Source organism: Arctopsyche grandis, chromosome 7 (genome assembly GCF_051622035.1).
Source record: "Arctopsyche grandis isolate Sample6627 chromosome 7, ASM5162203v2, whole genome shotgun sequence".
Lineage (NCBI taxonomy): Eukaryota > Metazoa > Arthropoda > Insecta > Trichoptera > Hydropsychidae > Arctopsyche > Arctopsyche grandis.
In genome coordinates, this window is record NC_135361.1 from 26,937,806 (window position 1) to 26,958,370 (window position 20,565).

The 20,565-nt window shown below is 32.9% G+C and overlaps 2 protein-coding genes across 2 annotated transcripts in view; one reads left to right on the plus strand and one right to left on the minus strand.

Annotated features, from left to right (window-relative positions):
* Nucleotides 1-48: 48 nt before the first annotated feature.
* LOC143914507 (uncharacterized) lies at nt 49-14,255 on the minus strand. The gene is made up of 3 exons (XM_077434760.1): nt 13,838-14,255; nt 4,127-4,359; nt 49-1,481 (listed from the first exon to the last, which is right to left on the minus strand). Exons 1-3 carry the CDS (start codon nt 13,899-13,901, stop codon nt 1,329-1,331), a joined length of 450 nt encoding a protein of 149 aa, XP_077290886.1. The 5' UTR covers nt 13,902-14,255; the 3' UTR covers nt 49-1,328.
* LOC143914509 (uncharacterized) overlaps nt 1,687-20,565 on the plus strand; it is a 35,585-nt gene continuing 16,706 nt past the window's right edge. The window contains exon 1 of the mRNA XM_077434764.1: nt 1,687-1,789. The gene's annotated coding sequence lies outside the window, so the exon portion shown is untranslated. The remainder of the gene's footprint in view (nt 1,790-20,565) is intronic.

Consider the following 20,565-nt stretch of genomic DNA (forward strand, 5'->3'; position numbering starts at 1 on the left):
ACAAGCGTATCTTTATAGTGCACTATCAAAGCTTAACATTTATTCTATGTGTACATTTTATATATGTATATCAAAAGTTAACAATTTGCGTCTACATTTTTGGGCGAAATCACACGGGGAAGAACAGCACGTCATGTGCATGGCTCCCCGCTGTGGGGGTTCTCCTACATTTCTTCAAATATGGGATACACCGTTATCAATCACTGTCAATCAAGGATCAAATTTTACCGAAAACACTTCAGGGGGTGATTTTGGGACGGTGTGTGCAAGGCATTTCTTTCGCATGTTTAAAATTATCTAAAAAACAACCATGTGCTGCGTTCCTTCCTGTGTGATTTCGCCTTTATAGTTAACATGTGGATCGTTTTCAACGTTTAAGAATCATCGTTGAGCTCATTTCGTTGTTTGGTGTCTATTGTATGTATGTATATAACTGTGCATACAACTATGACTAATGATACGTATACACGGGCAGTGTGTATTACCAGTTTAAAACATTTGGCTAATATCTAATCTGAACGGCTAACAGCGAGCTTATGAATGATACAAGTTTTTATGGATACTACGATTTGAAATCCGTGGAAGCTTAACTTAAATAATGCAAGGTATCTCATAACTCTCAGAAGGATTATACATATTTTTTTTATTTGGTATTAACATTTTGTACGAAGTCTTCCAAAACCTATAAGATACACCTGTATACGCTATGTGCGAATTATCAATACAACGTATTACATATATGTACGATATTAATCTTTTGATTTGCATTATATAATTTCAAATATATTTAAACACATACTTAAAATGAGAAATTCTGATAAAAGGTCATCTTTGGTATACTTTTTGGATTTTAATTTTGCTTAATAAGAAAGAGTATGTAAGTACGTATTTGTCATTTGAAATAAAAGTATTTTTAGTTTGGTTTACATCACTTATTGTGTAGCATATGTACGTTGTAAAGCTAATTCACATACGTTTAACAAAAAGGTACTACTGGAATAGAAACGATTGATTCACATTGACTGAAATTTGTTTCTAACAATTATTATTATAGATATCGGTGGAGCAAAAGTCACTTTCTATTCAAAAGTCACGAAATTAATTATTCATTACGAAATATACATACATTTTGCAAAAGTGTGTCATTTTGTAAACAATTACTATGACGAAGCTTCTATGATGAAATTCAGTTTAAATTTGAACTTATAACATTGAAATAAATGGCAGACTTACATATATAATAATAATGCTCTTTCTGCATCAGACAGTTTAAACAACAGAAAGTGACTTTTGCCTAACATTAAACTGGTTGTTGAACACTTGGTTGTTTAACTTACAATATAAAACATGACTAAAAATATGACCAAGCTTGCAACGACAGATTTGGTCGGCAAGCTAACGTGCGAAGAGTTGCAATTGTCACCCTTACACGAGCATACTACTTGTCTTCCTCCATATCCTGAACGTGTATAGCACCGACCCTAAAAAAATAATGAATTTTTATTCACAATGGCATACCAGAACATTGTTAGTTAGATAATGATAATGACTCGACCTTTCATGTGCGACGAATGTTTGTGCATAAACATAATATACCTGTATATGTAACAGATTAATTCAAAAATGACAATAGACCGGAAATTGACAAAGGCATATAGGAGTCGACAATAATGAAACGATTCGCAACTGAGCTTACTTTTCAATTCATTTGATAAGTTTCAAATTGGAAAACGAACGTGCCTTCGTAGATTGTCGCCGAGGTGAAAAAATTGCACGACGACGTCAATCGGTGAGTAGTGATTGTCCATTATACACAAATTGCACATTTGCACACAATTGCATGGGAAGTGTCAAGTATTAATCGTTTGTGAGACTCGACTAAGAGTAGTAATTTTGCCTAGTTACATACTTTGGGATGTTTTCACTGAACGTCAGACATTTAAAAATATGTGTTAACACATTGATACGTTTCAAGAAGATTGGTTGGTTGGCGTTTTACAAACAATACTAATTATAAAGCTAATTTACAGAAGTGGACTCACTTTTAAGATTAAAAGTTAATCTACGGCAAGCTTTGTCTTAAATAACTGGACTGTTTTGTATCAAGTATTGTGTCAATAAAGATCAAAATTGAAATTCGTTTATCAAAATGGTGCTTTTATAAAACAATAAGGAGTGTTAATGATTTTTATCTTTAAGTAGCAAATTTTTTACTGATTAAAGCGTGTTTTGTAAACCTGATTGTCGATTAGTTGAGCGGTCTGAAACTCCCATGTAAATGCTGTATATTATTATTTCATTTCAATTTTGATTACAAATGCTATTTATTTTAAGGGGAAATAATATTATCATTGAGGAATTTTAGTGTTATAAGAAAAAAATGAATGTTGAATATTATACGAGGTTGGCTTTTAACCCTTTGAGGGCTGATGTCTTTTCTGTTGAACGCTGAAAATTTCGCTAATATTTCCAACTAGGATTATTTAAAAATCCAATATAAAGCAGGTATAAAAATTGTTGCTAATCCAAACAAACCCTGTATTACTACCGCTGAGGATTTCGAGTTTTGTAAAGGTGTGTTTAGACTCTCTAATATATCTTGCAACAATATAAAATAAACAAAAGAAGTCTATTAATGAATGTATTTTTTCAAAACTAGTTCCATCTTCTTCACTGTTGTTAAAATGTAATGCTCAAAATCTAAATGCCAAGCCAAAATTTAAAATACTCAGCAGATAGGGATTTCCATCGAAAAATTCTGCTATGGTTATAAATTCAGAAATTCTGATTTAAACCAGTTTTTATAAACATTGACACGGATTACACGACCCATGTTTGATGCATATTTTTTCAATGCTATCTGGAAAGGCTTAGCGGATAGTATTCCTGTTTACTTTGTACATGCTCAGAATACATCGCCTATCGGCATTTTTCAGACTTATGGACTTGTTGGTAAAACGCCGATCGGCGTTGGTTTGCATTCAAATGGTCAGTGCCGGTTTTAGGGGGGGCTGGGTCGGGCGCCAAATATGTTAGGGCGCCGCTCGATGCGTCAAAGGCGCCAAAAGCGATACAAAATTTTAGATTAGAGCGCCAAAGGCGGAATTTTTTTCTAAGGGTGTTTAGAAAAAAATGCCCGAGAGCGCCATTGGGTGTAAGGCCGGCACTGCAAAGGGTTAAGCGGTTTATATTACAAATATCGAGCGAAGCCTAGTTATTAATCAATGCAATTTAGTATAAACAACTAGTAATTTTGACTCAGGCAACGTTATAACATATGTACTTAAAATATGTTACAATAGATTTTATTCCAGACAAATATACTTTTAGGTTGGTCAGCATTCAAAGGGTTAGGTAAAAAGTCCCGAATTTTATTGCTTTTCTGAAGCAACGCAAAAATATAAAATTACACTATTGAATTCAAATTTAAAAGCTAGTGGATTTATACAAATAATTATTTTAAATATTATAATATTCACGTAATATATAATAAAAATTTTCATCCATGTCACTAAAAATTTTAATTTAAATTTACGTAAAAATTAAAATTTATATTTATTTTAATTTTGACTTAATTTTCACGTAATGCCTTGGACTTAAAAATGTGACACCACTGCCTATACATACATATATACTGGAATTTATCTTTTTCAACATATTAAAAAAAAAGTTTTTTAAAAACATACCTCTTGTATAATTTGTATATAAAATTATTATTTTGAATAAAAACACCAATATATTTTTTTTACTACCGCCATCTATGTATAAAATTAATGACTACCAACTGTCACCGAGATTAAAAATCTTCGGACCTGAAATGCTTCTTATACGATATTTTATCTGTATCGTAATGGCGGAGGCTGCATTTCCTTATATTGATGACCAAAATGAGCAATATGGCAAAGTATGAAAACGATCGGATAAGAGGCAAAGTTACTTGACTATTATCAAAAGAAAACACATCTTCAATCATACATACATATTTATGTAGATCTAAAATAAGTTTTAAAACAGCACAATTTTATATGGGGGGGGGGGGAGGAAGCTTTTGGGATTTCCTCTCTATGTATGTAGTATGTATTTTCCGATTTTGACGTTCTGATATATGATGTGATAAAATTGATACCGTATAATTTGAGTCGACCCAACCGCATCCTCTAATAACACGAGTGTTCGTTTCCATGGTACCCATGTTGCTGTATTCGACGGTTTGAAGAATCTTTCGGCACATGATCGGTGACAATGTAGAATTTCCGATTGGCTCCTCGGTGCAATCTTTGATAAATACGCCCAGCTCCCTCAGGCTGTCGCATCTGGAATCATTTTGACTGTTGCAGGTGTAGCATTGCAATCCATCCACTGAAATTAATAAATCAACGGACAATTTTAGTAAAATTATAATTTTATAAAACAACAATTAGTCAACATTTTCCAGCAGATAAAAACTTTTTTAGTTCATTTTGCATGGGGGCCCAGCGGCGGCTTATCATACATCGAAAATGAGCGCGTGCTTGGGGCCCCTGAATCTTGGGGGCTTGAAATCTTGGGGGCTCCGAAATGGGTCTTTGAAACCAAAATTTACAACTTACGAATTATTATCATTGTTGATTAATTAATTAATTATTATTATTATATATTATAATTATTATTATATATATATTATAATTATTAATTAATACCTATTTTACATAGTACATATATTAAAATAGTAACTATTTTATTCCAAAAACTGGGAGAAATCACACAGAGAGGCACGCAGAACGGATTTTTTTTAGATACTCTTTAGCATACAAAAAACCCTAGTATGCCTAGCCATCCCTAAGGCACGCAGTCCCAAAGTCACCCCCTGGAGTTTTTTCGGTGGTATTTTGTCCTTGTATTGATATAAGCTTGACAGTGATTGATATCGGCTAATCCCATATTTGAAGAAACGTAGAAGAAACTTGTCGAAATAATATGATGTATGCTAGTATGCCTAGCTATCCCTAAGGCACGCAGTCCCAAAGTCACCCCCTGGAGTGTTTTCGGTGGTATTTTGTCCTTGTATTGATATAAGCTTGACAGTGATTGATATCGGCTAATCCCATATTTGAAGAAATGTAGAAGAAACTTGTCAAAATATTATGATCGTACGAATCAACAAGGAACTGGGAACGCACTTTCTTGACTCGAAGCCAAGACGACGTGCCGTGCCGTTCATCTCAGTGTGTTTTCGCCCTTAGTGTTTCAAGTACATGCATATATAGGTAGTAAATAAAAAAAAATATGGTTTTGTATGAAAAACCATATGCTGAAAAGCATGTTAAAAACGATGACAGCATTTTTTTTACTGAAGTGGGGGCCTCAAATTTCAAATGCACCAGAGACCCCCCCATTTACTTGATTTGCTACATTTGGGGGCTCCTCGTGTCTTGGGTTCTGACACCTTGCGAACATTGTCTATGGTCTAAGTTAGAGTTTCATAAGATAGTATACTAAATTTGACTGTTATAAATTAAAAATTGTAGCGTTGTATGGGGCCCTTAAAAAAAATTAATTTGTATATAATATAGAGATAGATATAGGGATGTGCAGTTTTGAAGTAATATTTATGGCATACGTGTTTTCAGACGGAAGAAAGTGGGCTCTGTAGGAGGCTTTTGCATACATATTATATTTATGTATACTTTATATACATATAATATGTATCGATGACGTACATATGTATGAATGTGTGTACATATATGTATATTACATAACTCAATTCAGCCAAAATTTGACTGAAAATATGCCGCATTCAGGTGTTCGTGAATTTATCGCGCTGTTTACGCTCCAACAATTGAGTCGGAAATTGCATAGATGTATGGAGACACCATTCTGGATATAAATAAATACTACGTACATAAATAAAGTAAAAAAAAAACAACAATCAATCATCGGATGATAGGTTTCGTAGGTGGTTTTTGGGAAAGTCACTCACGCTTTATTTAAGTACGTTTTCGTGAATATTCTAGCGTTCAGGCTAATATTATGTCACAGTATATATCTGAAATGCGATACTCTCCCCAATCTAAGTCTGTATCTTATGCTATAGCCCCCATGTTATAGCCAATGCTATACCACCCAGGCCTTGCTATACCATCAAATTGAATTTTCGGTAGATGAAGTTTAGTTTAATTGAAAAATATGTATGTTATTGGACTGGGCTATATCCAAAGTTTCAGCATTGTAAAAAGCATAATATATATGTAGACAAATAACTGTGCTTACGAAATATTGCCCACGTGGTAAAATGACCTCATGGTCAAATGGGCGTACGGTGAGATGTCCTCACATTGGAAAGGACGCACGGTGAAATGTCCTCACATTGAAAATGGTGCACGGTGAAATTTCCGAATATGGTAAAATGACCGTGAATCCCCCCCCTCCCGATGAATATAGTGAAAAAATGATGACAGTGCAAAAAAAATGAGCTGGGAACGATAGAAGATTGACACTACGAAAACAGATCTAGGGTTTTAATTCTTCTGGGGTTTCAATAGTAGGAACCCAACCCCCGTTATATTTTTAACAACATTACATATATAAATATCAGTGGCGTGCGGTGGGTAATTTATCTGTTTCTATCGCACAGCTTTATTTATTTATTTATTCAATTAATCATGTACACTCGTCTTACAGATCGCTTCAATGCGACGAGTGAACTATACAGATGAAGAAACACACCAACTTACACATTAGTGCATAATCATCATATATTTTTACATTATACATGACATCTATGTATGGTCAAACATTACAAAGTGCATTGCAAACATTGTATATAATATGATCCATAAACATTTATACAATACGACTTTTTTATACGATAATCATCCACAGTGATATCTATGGAGAGAATCGTTTGCAGAATTTTATATACAATCTAGCGAACCTTCAGACGCCGAATAACTCAAGATTCGCGAAAGAAATAGGGGAGGGAAAGCCAATTTTGCAGGAACCGTTTCAATGAAAATCAGAAAAATTGGCAACTCTGATAAGGAAACGATCGACCTGGCGTTACAAGCCAATGTCTGGCCAGCAGCAACCAGTGAGACTCGAACCCGTAATCACACTGTTCATAGCAAGATATGCTAATCACTAGAGATCGGCGGCCGGTTTCTATTTGGAAAAAAAAATTGGCTCACCATTGTCAGTTACTATTGTCCTACAAAGCTAGACAGCAAAAAAAGGTTGACAATGGTGACAATGGCAATTAAAAATGGTGAACCCATTTTTTTGTCCAAATAGAAACCGACCGCCGATCTTTATTAATCTATTGTCCATGCTGCTGGTTTATTTAGGTGTCTGAGAGCGGTGACCGTCACCACATCGAAAGGTCGAAAAATCGAAAATGTTCGTTTACCATGAATACTATGAAAAGCCGGTAGTACATATATCAGTGGCGTTCGGTAAAACTCTCTCTCCCCCCCCCCCCGTCGTACAGCCTCACTTAATTTTCGCGAGCAGGATACAAGAGGAACAGTATTTTCCTCCCGTATCCTGCTCGTGCACATTAAGCAAGGCTGTACGACAAAAAGAGAGATAATTTCACCGCATGCCACTGATATATATATATATATATATGTATATATATATATATATATATATATATATATATATATATATATATATATATATATATATATATATATATATATATATATATACATATATATATATATATATATATATATATAAAAGTCTTTACACAACCATTGCCCGAGTGACGCGCAAAGCGACGCCAGGCCTGCCAACTTAAAATATTCTCATTCATACCAATCCGACATATATATTATATATACCGGTCTACGTGATTTGACAGAATGTTAAATTACAGAAAACGCAAATATCAGAATGCAAAGATCGAAAATCGAAAGATCTTAAGTTGAAAGATCAAAAAAAAAAAATGGTGCATGGTAAACGGTACATACTCACTTAATTTGCGCGAGCAGGATACAACAGGAACAAGAGAAACATGCTTTTCCTCCCATGTTAATGTGCGCGCGCAGAATACGGGAGGAAAAGCATGTTCCTCTTGTTCCTGTTGTATCCTGCTCGCGCAAATTAAGTGAGTATGTACCGTTTACCATGCACCATTTTTTTTGATCTTTCGACTTAAGATCTTTCGATTTTCGATCTTTGCCTTCCGATATTTGCGTTTTCTGTAATTTAACATTCTGTCAAGTCACGTAGACCCTATCTTGCTCGGAAAGCAAAGATCTTTCGATTTTCGATCTTTGCTTTCCGATCTTTCGACCTTGCGATGCCGTGATGTAGACCCGTCTGAGATTAGGTTATAAGAGTATGTCGTATGACGTCACAGCATGCTCTTGTATCCTACTCGCGCACACACAAGTAAAGCTGTGCGATAGAAACATATACATTTCCACCGCACGCCACTGATACATACATATATACATATGTATACCGAATTGTTTAATGTTTTTGAACTACATCTATGTGCATTGAATGCATTTCAATTAAAATACATATATACATAACTAATCGATAAAAATTATCGTCTAAATTAAACTTTGCGATAAGATTAATTGAAATGAAAAATAAATCGTGACAAACTCGCAACTTGACAAGCTTTGAGCACCTACCACTCGACGTTCGAGCTCAATAGATTGACGTCACGTGAAGAAGGTCTTTCCATCACTAAATATAAATTTCAATATCCATCTTCGACGTCGAAAGCGTGTTTTCACTAGCTATACGTGTGTGAGCGTCTGATGTACTACATATTTGCATACGTATGTACATCGCATATAATATGCAGATCTGACGAGTTTCCCCAAGTTTCTTCCGTTTCGATTTGACGACACATTCGATAAAACATGTGGTTTCGCAATTATCATTTTACGCACGAAACTGGACATAAGCCAAAATTGCCCTAGCCTAAAAATAGTCAGTTATCCAAGAATCTCGTCTTGGATATACACATATGTATTATGTACATATGGAACGAGTATGTGTTGTGGCTCGTGGTTTATGAGACGTCACATAAAATGAATATGTCCTCAGTAATTGTTCAATGAACTAGGTATGTATGTCAAAAAGCTAAACAATCACTGATTAGTGATTGTTTAAGTTTATGTATGTTGTTGTAAGCCATCATTGGTTACATTCAGGCCTTGAAAATGTTTAGTAAAACTTTATATAATATCAAACTTACATACAATTCTTTCAAATGTTTGAAATGATTGGTTGTTGACTGAGCTTTCCATCAAACTTCAAAATACTATAATACATACTTGGATCGGGGTCGGCTCAAATCGGCAGCAGACTAGGCACGTGCCTAGGGGCGCCATAGCCAAGGGGCGCTCATTTTTTTAATTATAAAATTGAAAAAAATGTCTTTCTTTGAATTTATATGACATTTTATATTCAAACTATTTTTTTATTCGTAGGAACATACTAACTATAAACTATTATAATATACGAGGAACGCAGGAAGTCGACTGTCAAATATCAATGACTCACGAATAAAACAATAAACAATAAACTTTTTTTCAATATAATCTTTCAAAAACAATTATAAAATTTATTATTTAGAAAAATTGGGGGGGTGGGGGGCGCTGAAAACCAATCTGTCTAGGGGCGCCGTATAATCTCTATATTATACATCTATATTATACTTACGTAACAAATCTATATATAATATTTTGAATTTTATATTGTTAAAAAACTATCTTTATATGTGAACTAGTGTTTCCATTTCCGGAATCTTTTTTCTTAAAATTTTCAATCCCGGAATATTTATGCATCATACATACATATATGCTTTATTCAAGAATTAATTGTAATATATTATAGTATAATCCATACATATATGGAATCACACAGTCTATATGTATGATGCAATAGGTTCGTGTTTCTTTATTTGGTTTTTTCGAAGATATTAAATTTACATTTTTCAAACAATAGCACACATTTTTTCAGTGATTGTGTTCTTATACTGTAGTGGTATAATTTTTATAAATACATAAATAATAAATATAATGTCAAGGTTTGAACGCATGCATGCAATGCCATTTATCAAAAAAAAAAAAATCTAAACACTTTTTATTTGGCTAATACTTTTTGAAATTTGAAAATTAAACAATGTATACTTATGTATATACGATAAAATGGATAGTCAAATTAAATGAATCAAAATGGCCCACAAGCTTCAACGAGTGCATTCAATTTATTGCAGTCTGCTTTAAATTTAAGTGATTTTTATCCTATCATTTACCTTATTCATAGAAAGTGCTTTATTGAACTACATATATATGTATATATTGCCCTCAAATAATGTATTCCATCGTTGGTATTCGATCATTTTTAATTTATCTATATATGTAAGTAGTCATAATAGATCTATTGAACTGTAATTTCATATCTATGGTGAAGATCCGTCAACCGGAAGTGGCAGTTTACTCTTGTTTGATTTTTCTTCCACTTGTTTTTCGACCCTTTAAACATGTGTACTGTTCATGAAAAAAATCCAGTACAATCCTTGTATTAATGTCATGTAAATAAAAAAAATCGTCAAATTTGATAAACCCGAAGTGGGATTTTTTCCTCTTAGAAAAGTTAAAAATGTTGTAATCACACGATTTTTTCCACACTACTTAACGTATCGAGCTGAAAATTCATACTTGTATTCTTTATGTACTAACTTAAAGTTGACAAGGTTTTGGATAGAATTCATTAACCAGAAGTAGTAATTTTTTTTAAAACAATATTTCATTATTTTATTTTGACCTTTTAAATTATTTCTTATCTTCTTTATATTTTACGCTTTTAATATATATAGTGATATTAAGTAATAACAATATTTTGAACAAAATCTGTCAACCGGAAGTATAACTTTTATCTTGTGTGAGCTTCCCTACATTAACGCTCAAAATTGTATAGAAAATGATATCATTCCGGTATGTTTAAACGCGTATGTGTGCATTATTATTGAATTTTGTTTTTTTATACTTTTTATATTCCTTAAATATATAGATAGAAAGTCGTGGGTTGGTCAAATCCGATTTTTTTTATTTTGAAGGAAACACGCTTTGGAAAGCACTGCTTTGATCGATTAAATGGTTTGAATATACTCACTTATGAAAAGGTACCTATATTAATAGGTAATGCTCCCCGATCGATCATGCATTGTGCTATTTTAACCCCCTGCAGGTCATTGGTCTTTTTTATTTTAAATAATTTAGTAGTACTCTATGTATGTATGTACTGTTGGTGATCCACGTTTATCCGAAATCGTAACGAGCACTATTTGCATTACATATGTATGTATTTATTTACTTAAATTGTGATTAATACTGATACTGTGTGGTACGCTTAAGATTACATACATGCGTAATACATATTTATAAAAAGCCTTGTAGACACACATGTGTGCTGAAATTTATGTTTAAATTGTTCAAACGGAAGTTGAAAATGTGTTACATGGATTTAATTAAACTATCCATATTGTCAATTAACTTCTGTCTGCGTATTTTAATACGCATGCTTAGTTTTAGTTTATTTTTAATTTACGACAGGTGTTTCTGACTAAAGCAATAAAGCAGTTCCATTTTATTTATGTGCACTTTTGACGTTGCATAACCTTCATACATTGAAGAAGTGAATTGCAACTTCGTTGCATAATGCATATATACCTACGATTATATGCATGAAGCAAAACTCCATTGAGCCGCAGAGAAATATCAATTTATGATTTTTTTTTATTACATATTAATTATTGTTCTATTTTCTATTGAGAAATATCAAAATTCGTGAAGATTCATTTTAATTTACTACACATGGTCAAAGTACATGCATATATATGTAATATGGGTCTACCTCACGGGCCGGAATGTGAAATTACCGAAAACGCAAATATCGGAAGGCAAAGATAAAAAAAAGGGTGCATGGTAAACGGTACATACTCACTTAATTTGCGCGAGCAGGATACAACAGGAACAAGAGGAACAGGCTTTTCCTCCGGTATTCTGCGCGCGCACATTAATACGGGAGGAAAAGCCTGTTCCTCTTGTTCCTGTTGTATCCTGCTCGCGCAAATTAAGTGAGTATGTACCGTTTACCATGCACCCTTTTTTTATCTTTCGACTTAAGATCTTTCAATTTTCGATCTTTGCCTTCCGATATTTGCGTTTTCGGTAATTTTACATTCCGGCCCGTCACGGAGACCGATATAATATACATAAGTCAAGTTAAGCACAATTGAGTAAAGATTTCACGTGTTTTCTTTAACTTATCATTATAAAAAGGCATTTCTAATTTTAAAAGGTTTTAATTAAATTTTATATGATTTTATTTATTTTTTATTCCCACCACACTGCGTCGAAACGTTTTCCTTTTAGATAGATAGAATTTGGTTTTAGTGTTATTTCATGTTTTAATTTAGATAGTTTCATTAAACAGAACCAGCTCACGTGAATATTTTTTAAAGTTTAATCTTTTTTACATCATATATAAGTAAAATTATAAAACTTAATAAAAATACACAGCAGTAAAGTTTTATAAATTTGGTTTAAATTTTGCAGTTTGTTCAAAAAATCTTTTCATATGGGTTGGTTTCGTTGTAAAACTGTGATATGTAATTCCGTTTACTATACAATGTATTTACAATATTATATGTACATACATAAACATAGATCAGCAAATGAGTGTCTTTTGCCCAAAAAAGTATCACCCTTTTTTGCTCTCTTGCTTCGTAATACAATAGTAAACAATTTTTTGTGGGCAAAAGAAACTTGTCCGCCGATCTTTGTACATAACTGCTACCTGCAAAAATAAATTCTGCGGTTATTGCAGGTAGCAACCAACAAACCATTCACTTAAAAAAAGTATGTCAAAAGGGTTTTTTTTTTAGAAAGAAAATGTTTGAATTTGTCGCAGCATCAAAAACAATTCCAACAGGGGCGTCATTTGGGGGGGGGGGGGGGGGGGGCGGTCGCCCCCCCAGATTTGAACGGGACTATCCACGTTGTAGAATGTATTATTATGAATTTGAATTAAAATACTATGTAAACCAACAAATATAGAATATTAAAATTCTATAAAACACTGTCAGGTATAAGCACGTCGATTTTTCACAGAAAAAAAATTCCCAAATGTTTTGTTGTTTAATATATTTTTTTGAATAGGATTGCTTTTCTATTACTGAAAAAATGATTAAAAGAAATAGTTAAAATTCATATACGTATATATGTATATATGTATACCCTCCCCCGTAGAAAGTGGTCAAAAATTTTGCCCCCCCCTGGGTAAAGTTGAAATGACGCCCCTGGATTCCAAGGTTTTGTTCATTTTCATATTTCTTCGCGGAACACAGTTTGGGAATGCCTTATTTATATATACATATGCATGTGAGTCAATTTTGGCTTAATAAATAAAAATAGCATTATTTATGGATTATGTCACATCTCAATACATTTAAATTTTTTTGTTGGAATTTGATGGATCGATGGATCAAAAATTTCAAGCAATGAGAAGATATAGTAAATAAAAAATAACGCATTCGCAACCTGTTCTCGTGCGCAACAACATAACCTGTTCGACGATTGGCCTTGCAAATTTACATTTTTTTTTTATTAGAAATTTTACCATCATTTTTTTTAAATAGAAAGTCTCAATTCATAAGTTGACGAACACATTCAAATTGAGAAACCGTTTCGTCGAGTGTTTTATTACTTATAATTAATGAGTGCACTATAAATAACCGGAACACTACACAGATCGATACGACGATTTCGTACTTGGCTTATAGCCGTTTTCGGCCGTTCAACACATGGCAAACTTGGCGTCTTGGTACCTTGGGTTGAGAAGAGGACTACAGAGGCGATGGAGAAGCAGATCAGACCCAGCAGCGTCTTCATGGCTGCGATTGTCGATGGCGTCTGGTGTTAAACAGGAGACGGTCGGACGCAGACTACCAGCAAAAGCACTCTAGAGCAGTCGATTACAAACCAGTCCAATTTTTATGCTATATTAAAACTCATAGCGCGCCAAACTGTGCCGAATAGACCGAATAGACTGAATAGACCGAATAGGCACTCTCCCGACGTCGACTGAAGTAGTCTCGTGTGAGAACGAGGAGGTGGAGGAGGAAGCAGGTAGAGAAGGAGGGTTGAACGATTCTCCCAGGTAACCGAGTGTTGTGGCAACCGAACGATTCCACCACCACCATCAACCCCCCTCTGACCTTTTTCCTTATCGTCAGTATGCAGAGTGGCTGAATTTTCAGCTTACTCGATAGCAGCGGGTTCCTATAGATTCGGCGATTCTCAAAAAGTGGTCCGTCATAGGTCTGCTGCGAGTCTGGGTCATAAAATCCACGACAAGAAAGGTCAAGGTCCCATATGACAGAAGTGTTGGTACTTCAGGCACGGAACTCTTCAATTTTATTTTTATTTTAATTGGATCAATAAATATTATGTTTGAGTTAAGTAGCTCCTATTATTCATGCAATGATTTTTATATTAAAGCAAAACCTCGATTATCCGGACTAATTGGGGATGAAGATAATAAAAAATTTGATTAAAAAAAAAAAAATTACAACTGACAGGGGAAGAAGTGTACATTCAGTGTGAACAATTTTTATTTGTCTACATATAAATAATAACATGAAGGTCAATATTAAAATATTATTTTTTAAGAAAATTCAATTATGGATTTTTGTTTAAAGTTCTTTTTTCTTTTTTTCATTTCATTTTCATACAATAATGGACCAGATATTGTCTGTCCAGACGATCGTCTTTGAATGAATTATGTATAGGTACATAAAAATACATTTCCCGATTTTTTCATAACATTACCCTCTGAGTTTCCATCCTCTGACATTTAAGAGTCAGTAAACTTCATAATTAGAGGTAGGATTAGTCATAGTGTTATCCATTGTTCCATTGTTGTAAATCCTTTGTAAAAAAGGTTCGGCAAACCTTTAACAATGCATTTAAAACCTTTGAACAATACGCGGCACCTTCTGGGTCCGGTGACTATTCATAATATTTTCACTTTTTTATATCCGAGATCTTTGATGTTCCAACACTATATTTATTTACAAGAAACGTCTTAAGACAACGCTTTTTAAAGTATTGATTATATTTAATTTGTGTTTTAATGATAATACAACACGTTTTATTTTCCATATTGGTAATATTAAAAATAAATATTTAAATCGAGACCAAATTTTCAAGGAACAAAAGTCCTTTGAGTATTGATTTTGAAGGCAACTGACTCATTTCTCTGTCTTATTTTCAAAATTTGATGTTATGCATTTCAAAGCAGCAAAATCGTAAAATTTGCGTTAACTTTTAACAAACCGGATAATCGAGGTATATAGTTAATACGAGTACATATAATATAATTTTATACCACATATGTGGAATAAAATTATGATGAAAGGTTGTTGCCTTTGCTTGGTTTTAAACCATATATGTTACTGAGAGATTTCTGTTGCCGTGAGTAGTCGCGTACATATGTGTTTCTTATGTAACACATCATTTCAGTATGAACGATGAACATTTGAGAAACGCTGTTTTAGATCGATTCGTCTAGATTATGATCGCCTGAAAGGCCGTCGCAAATGTGGGTGAACTTTTAATCATATTTCACATTATAATATCTAAATAACTGTTGCGTCATCCGATAATAACGTAGTAATTAAGATCTTCATATAATAATTTAGTATTTCTGGATGAAGAAGCTTTATGAATAATAAAAGCTTTAAGCCCCTATTATTTTGTCATACAAACATACATACAAACATACATATGTATGTTTGTAAATACAGATATTGTTAAATCGTAATGAAATTTAGCGATAAATATATATACATACATATATATATATATTTATATATATATATATATATATATATATATATATATATATATATATATATATATATATATATATATATTTATATATATATATATATATATATATATATATATATATACATATATATATATATATATTTTTGATATTATTATTTTCAAACTAGTGTTGTGCCCGATGAAATATCATCGCATGGGGAGACATCGCCACTTTGTTCCAGATGTCTCGTTATTTTGCAAACAGCCGTATTACTTACACCCTCTATTGTCACGATTTTATGTTTATAAAACATTCTAGTTTTATTAATGCTATAAATACTTGCATTTCTTTCTTTAAAAAGAATTGCTTTCCGACTAATCTATTTAAGACTCACGAGCAATTTAAAACATAAATGAAAGTAATTTTTTTACAAATTAATCACCAACTTACCCTAAAAATATAATAAAGCTGTAGCAAAAGAAAAAATCACGGTGTTGTTAGCGAAATAATAAAAAATCTTCTCAGAAACGCTCGTATATGCTTTACGTAATTCAGGAGCAAACTCATTTCTATCATTTCACTTTTATTTTTGAAGACATTTTGAAGGTTAATGTTGTATTATTTTTTGTTGGTGAATAGAGTAGCAAATAAGGATGAGCTTACAAAAAAAACTAGCCCAAAATATCTTATTGTGAATTATTTATAACCGTTACAAATGGGCGCGAACGCGATTCAATCGGGGTGGCGTAATATTATGGTCAGGGACTGTAGTCATATTATACATAATAATATGTAAATTAAACTTAATTAAACATCTTCATTCAGCTGTCTCTTTGACACTTGTCCTAGCTGTCCAGTTTTAAAAAACAACACCGGAGCACTGCTGTCTATTTGCCGACTCCATGCTTTGAGCAGACAAATTCTTGCCGAATACATGCATTCGCCAAAAAATTTGCCAAATCCGTAAACTGGGCAACATGCTTGCATTTTTCACGTATTCGGCAATTCTCTTGCCGAATGCGTGTAATAGACAATTTCACGGATTCGGTGTAACATATACATATGTACATGAGGTATAATAGCTTAATATTATACTATCATAAATTATGGTTCGATGGACAATTTCAGTCATTTGTCATGTGCGCTTCATGAATAGACATTGTCAATGAAATATAACGGTCAATGGTTTTCTGGGGCGGTGCTGAAAATGTAATTACGCGTGTGAACCATTTACTGAAAAAAAAAAAACATCGGTGTGAACGATCCTTTATCAACCCTTTCATTTTCGATTAATGCGTATTTCATGTACATAATGGGTGCTATATTTTGAAATGTTTTAATTAAAGCATCGAAAAAATTGAATAGAGTTGACGTTTCGAAAACAACTGAACAATATAATTTAAAATTCAAATGATCGTTAGCGTAAACACTCCTTTGTGTTTTCGCATTTCGTTTCATCGAACGTGTACCGTGTTATGCTTATGTCACCATCGTATACTGTTTATGCATATCAAATGAATTGCGGCAGAAAATCAGCGGCTGTCAATTCATGGAGATGTGTATTATCTGGCCGTCTGCTTTATTTTCGAATTGTATAATAGCTTGTTTGTACGAAATGGAACACGTATATAATGGTATACTATTGTATGAACTGCACTACGCAGTACGGATGTGTTTTTGAAAGCTATATTCTAAATGGGGACTCAATTTCACTCAAATTTCAGGACGTTGTTAAAGTTCTATTATGTTTAATTTGATTTGCAGAGATATAATATATGTAAATTCTAGATTACAGTTGAAGAGTTTGATAAGAATATCTTTTAATTATTCTATAGATCGACTATTTAATGAAGAGTTTTAGATTAAAAAGTAAGTTAGCCAGCAGCATGGCTCGGTGGTTGGGCTTTTGCCTAGCGCCGAGAGGCGCCGTGAGTTGACCTAGATTGAAAAGAATTAATTCTGAGTATATCTGTAGTGCTGCTGGTCAGATTTGGATATTTGTGGCTCCAGGTCGATCGTTTCCTATCAGAGTTTGCCAATTTTTCTGATTTCATTGTTGAAACGGTTCCTCGATTAAATTGGCTAAAAACTTTCCTACCGACTATGTCACCACTATTTGAGTATGATTAATGTACAATAAAATTTATGTCTCGTTAATTCCGAGTTTTCAGTGTTTCGAAATTCAGCGACTTATGTAATAAAAATGCTGCATTGTTTATAATTGGCAAGGAAGTCGCATTGGGGTTTACCTGATAGGCCTTCCTGGTATATACATATGTATATAATAAAATAAAATGAAAAAGTGCACATTATCAAATATATTTCAGTGTTAAATTAGAACTTATAATAAAAACTCTCAAAATACGGCACGTCTAGCCTAGGTTGATAACAAGAGTTGAAACGTAGAGCTCAATATTGAAATTTTAACAAATACGGATTGACAACTAGTCACTTAATCACAGAATCATACGGTACGGCATGCCTAAGTAAACTCCAACTGTGATAGGCGTGTCTTCATGTCATTGTTAATTCGTACGATATTTTTATTTCAACAAGTTTCTCCTATATATAATATCTTCAAATATGGGAATCACCGTTATCGATCACTGTCAAACAATGTCAATATAAGGATAAAATAACACCAAATTCACTCCAAGGGGTCGAGTTTTGGAAAAGATCGCGATGGTGTAGATTAGGCATGTGGGTGTTTTTTTTGCATGCAAAACTATCTTTAAAAAAACAACACATACTGCATACCATTCAGTGTGTCTGCACCAATGAACATATTATACCTATATAATAAGAAATTAATATGAGGAGAGGGAGTTAAGTTAATTAATTAAGTTAATTAATGAAATAGCATACAAAGTGATGCTATTTCATAATAACTATGTTGTTTATTGGTGAATTAGTGACAGAGTATATTATAAAAACAATGTCAGATAGTTCCAGATGAATTCAATTCAGTCCAAAATAATTTGATTGATAAATAAATTCAGTGTCATTGCCCTAGAAATAACCTCGCCCATGATTTAAATTGAAAATATGTGCAAACATTTGAGATCCTTTTAATTGAAATATGTATGTATGTACGAGTACATAGTTGGATGCAGAAGAAACGATTCAAAATAAAAATTGAGTTTATTACTTTCAATAATCGCTGTTACTTCACCCAAGGTCATAACTTTATAAAACATTGAAGTAATGAAATATATTTACCATTTCTTGATTAGAAGTGTATGCTAAAAGCGTTTATGAAAGGCTAACTATTGCGATTTCTGATAAGTACTTATACTTATTTTCATTCACGAAGGCAATATGGAACCTCACATTACTGGTTTCATAATGTACATATCTTCTTATGAACACAAAATATAACAAAAAAATCATCAATGTCTAATTTAATACCGCGTTTCAGAACAATGTAAACCAGTAAAAGTAAATGTCAAATGCATTCCTCTGATTTTATTGTATTGATTGTAAATACGTAAAGTAAAGTTATATTGATTGTTTTATTAGTGACTTGAAAGTTACTCAGTGTATTTGATTAAAAGTATTTATTGGATGGGACATTAAAATTACTGGATCAATAGTGAACGCATATGTATTTCCATTGTGGATTATGAAATTAAATGTATTTTAGATAAATATCGGTAGTGACGATTTCAGAAAAGTTGTATGCATTGATATGTATATATGTATAATAAACTTATAAATAATTCATATTCTGTATGTGTGTCTGTGTGTGTATCTGTGTAAGATAACGCTCGCCGTACTATAATAGTCGTTTCGATTCGACATACAAATATACGGGTGACCGTCACCGCACCGACAGTCAAAAAATCGAAAATGTTCATTTACCATGCATACATATGAAAAACGGTTAGTATATACATATATCAGTGGCGTGCGGTAAAACTCTCTCTCCCCCCGTCGTACATTCTCACTTAATTTGCGCGAGCAGGATACAAGAGGAACAGGTTTTTCCTCCCGTATCCTGCACGCGCACATTAAACAAGGCTGTATGACAAAAAGAGAGATAATTTCACCGCATGCCACTGATATATTATTATATATACATAGTACCGTTTACCATGCACCTTTTTTTTGATCTTTCGACTTAAGATCTTTCGATTTTCGATCTTTGCCTTCCAATATTTGCTTTTCCGATCTTTTGACTTCGGTGCCGTGAGGTAGACCCCAAATGTACATGTCACAGCTAAACCACTGTGAACAAAACGTACGAATACATATGTACAGGTACATATAATAACAAAAGAAAAAACTTCTATATATACTGTTTGCTACCAATTTTACTATAGGAAAATAGGTCTCTGAGCATTTAGTGACACTTATTGAAAATTTATTTGGTTAATTCATTTTTCTATTGGTGTTTTATATTGTTTATACGCAGGTAGGTGGGTGTTTTTTTACCATTTTTTTCATATTTTAACTAATTTCTTTAGTTATTATTTTGTTTCTTTTCTTTTCTGTTATATTTTTGACAATTGTGGCGCATTAGGAATTCCTGTAATGCTACAATGGCCCAAACTTTAAATAAATAAATATTAAACAATTAAATTAAATTAATTTTAAAGGTATTTGAAAAAAATTCAACCGCGTGCGGATCGAACACAAGACCAACACATTTCTTTTAATTTTTTTTAATGAATAACTTAATATGCCTACACCCATGCGATGATATTTCATCGGGCACAAGAC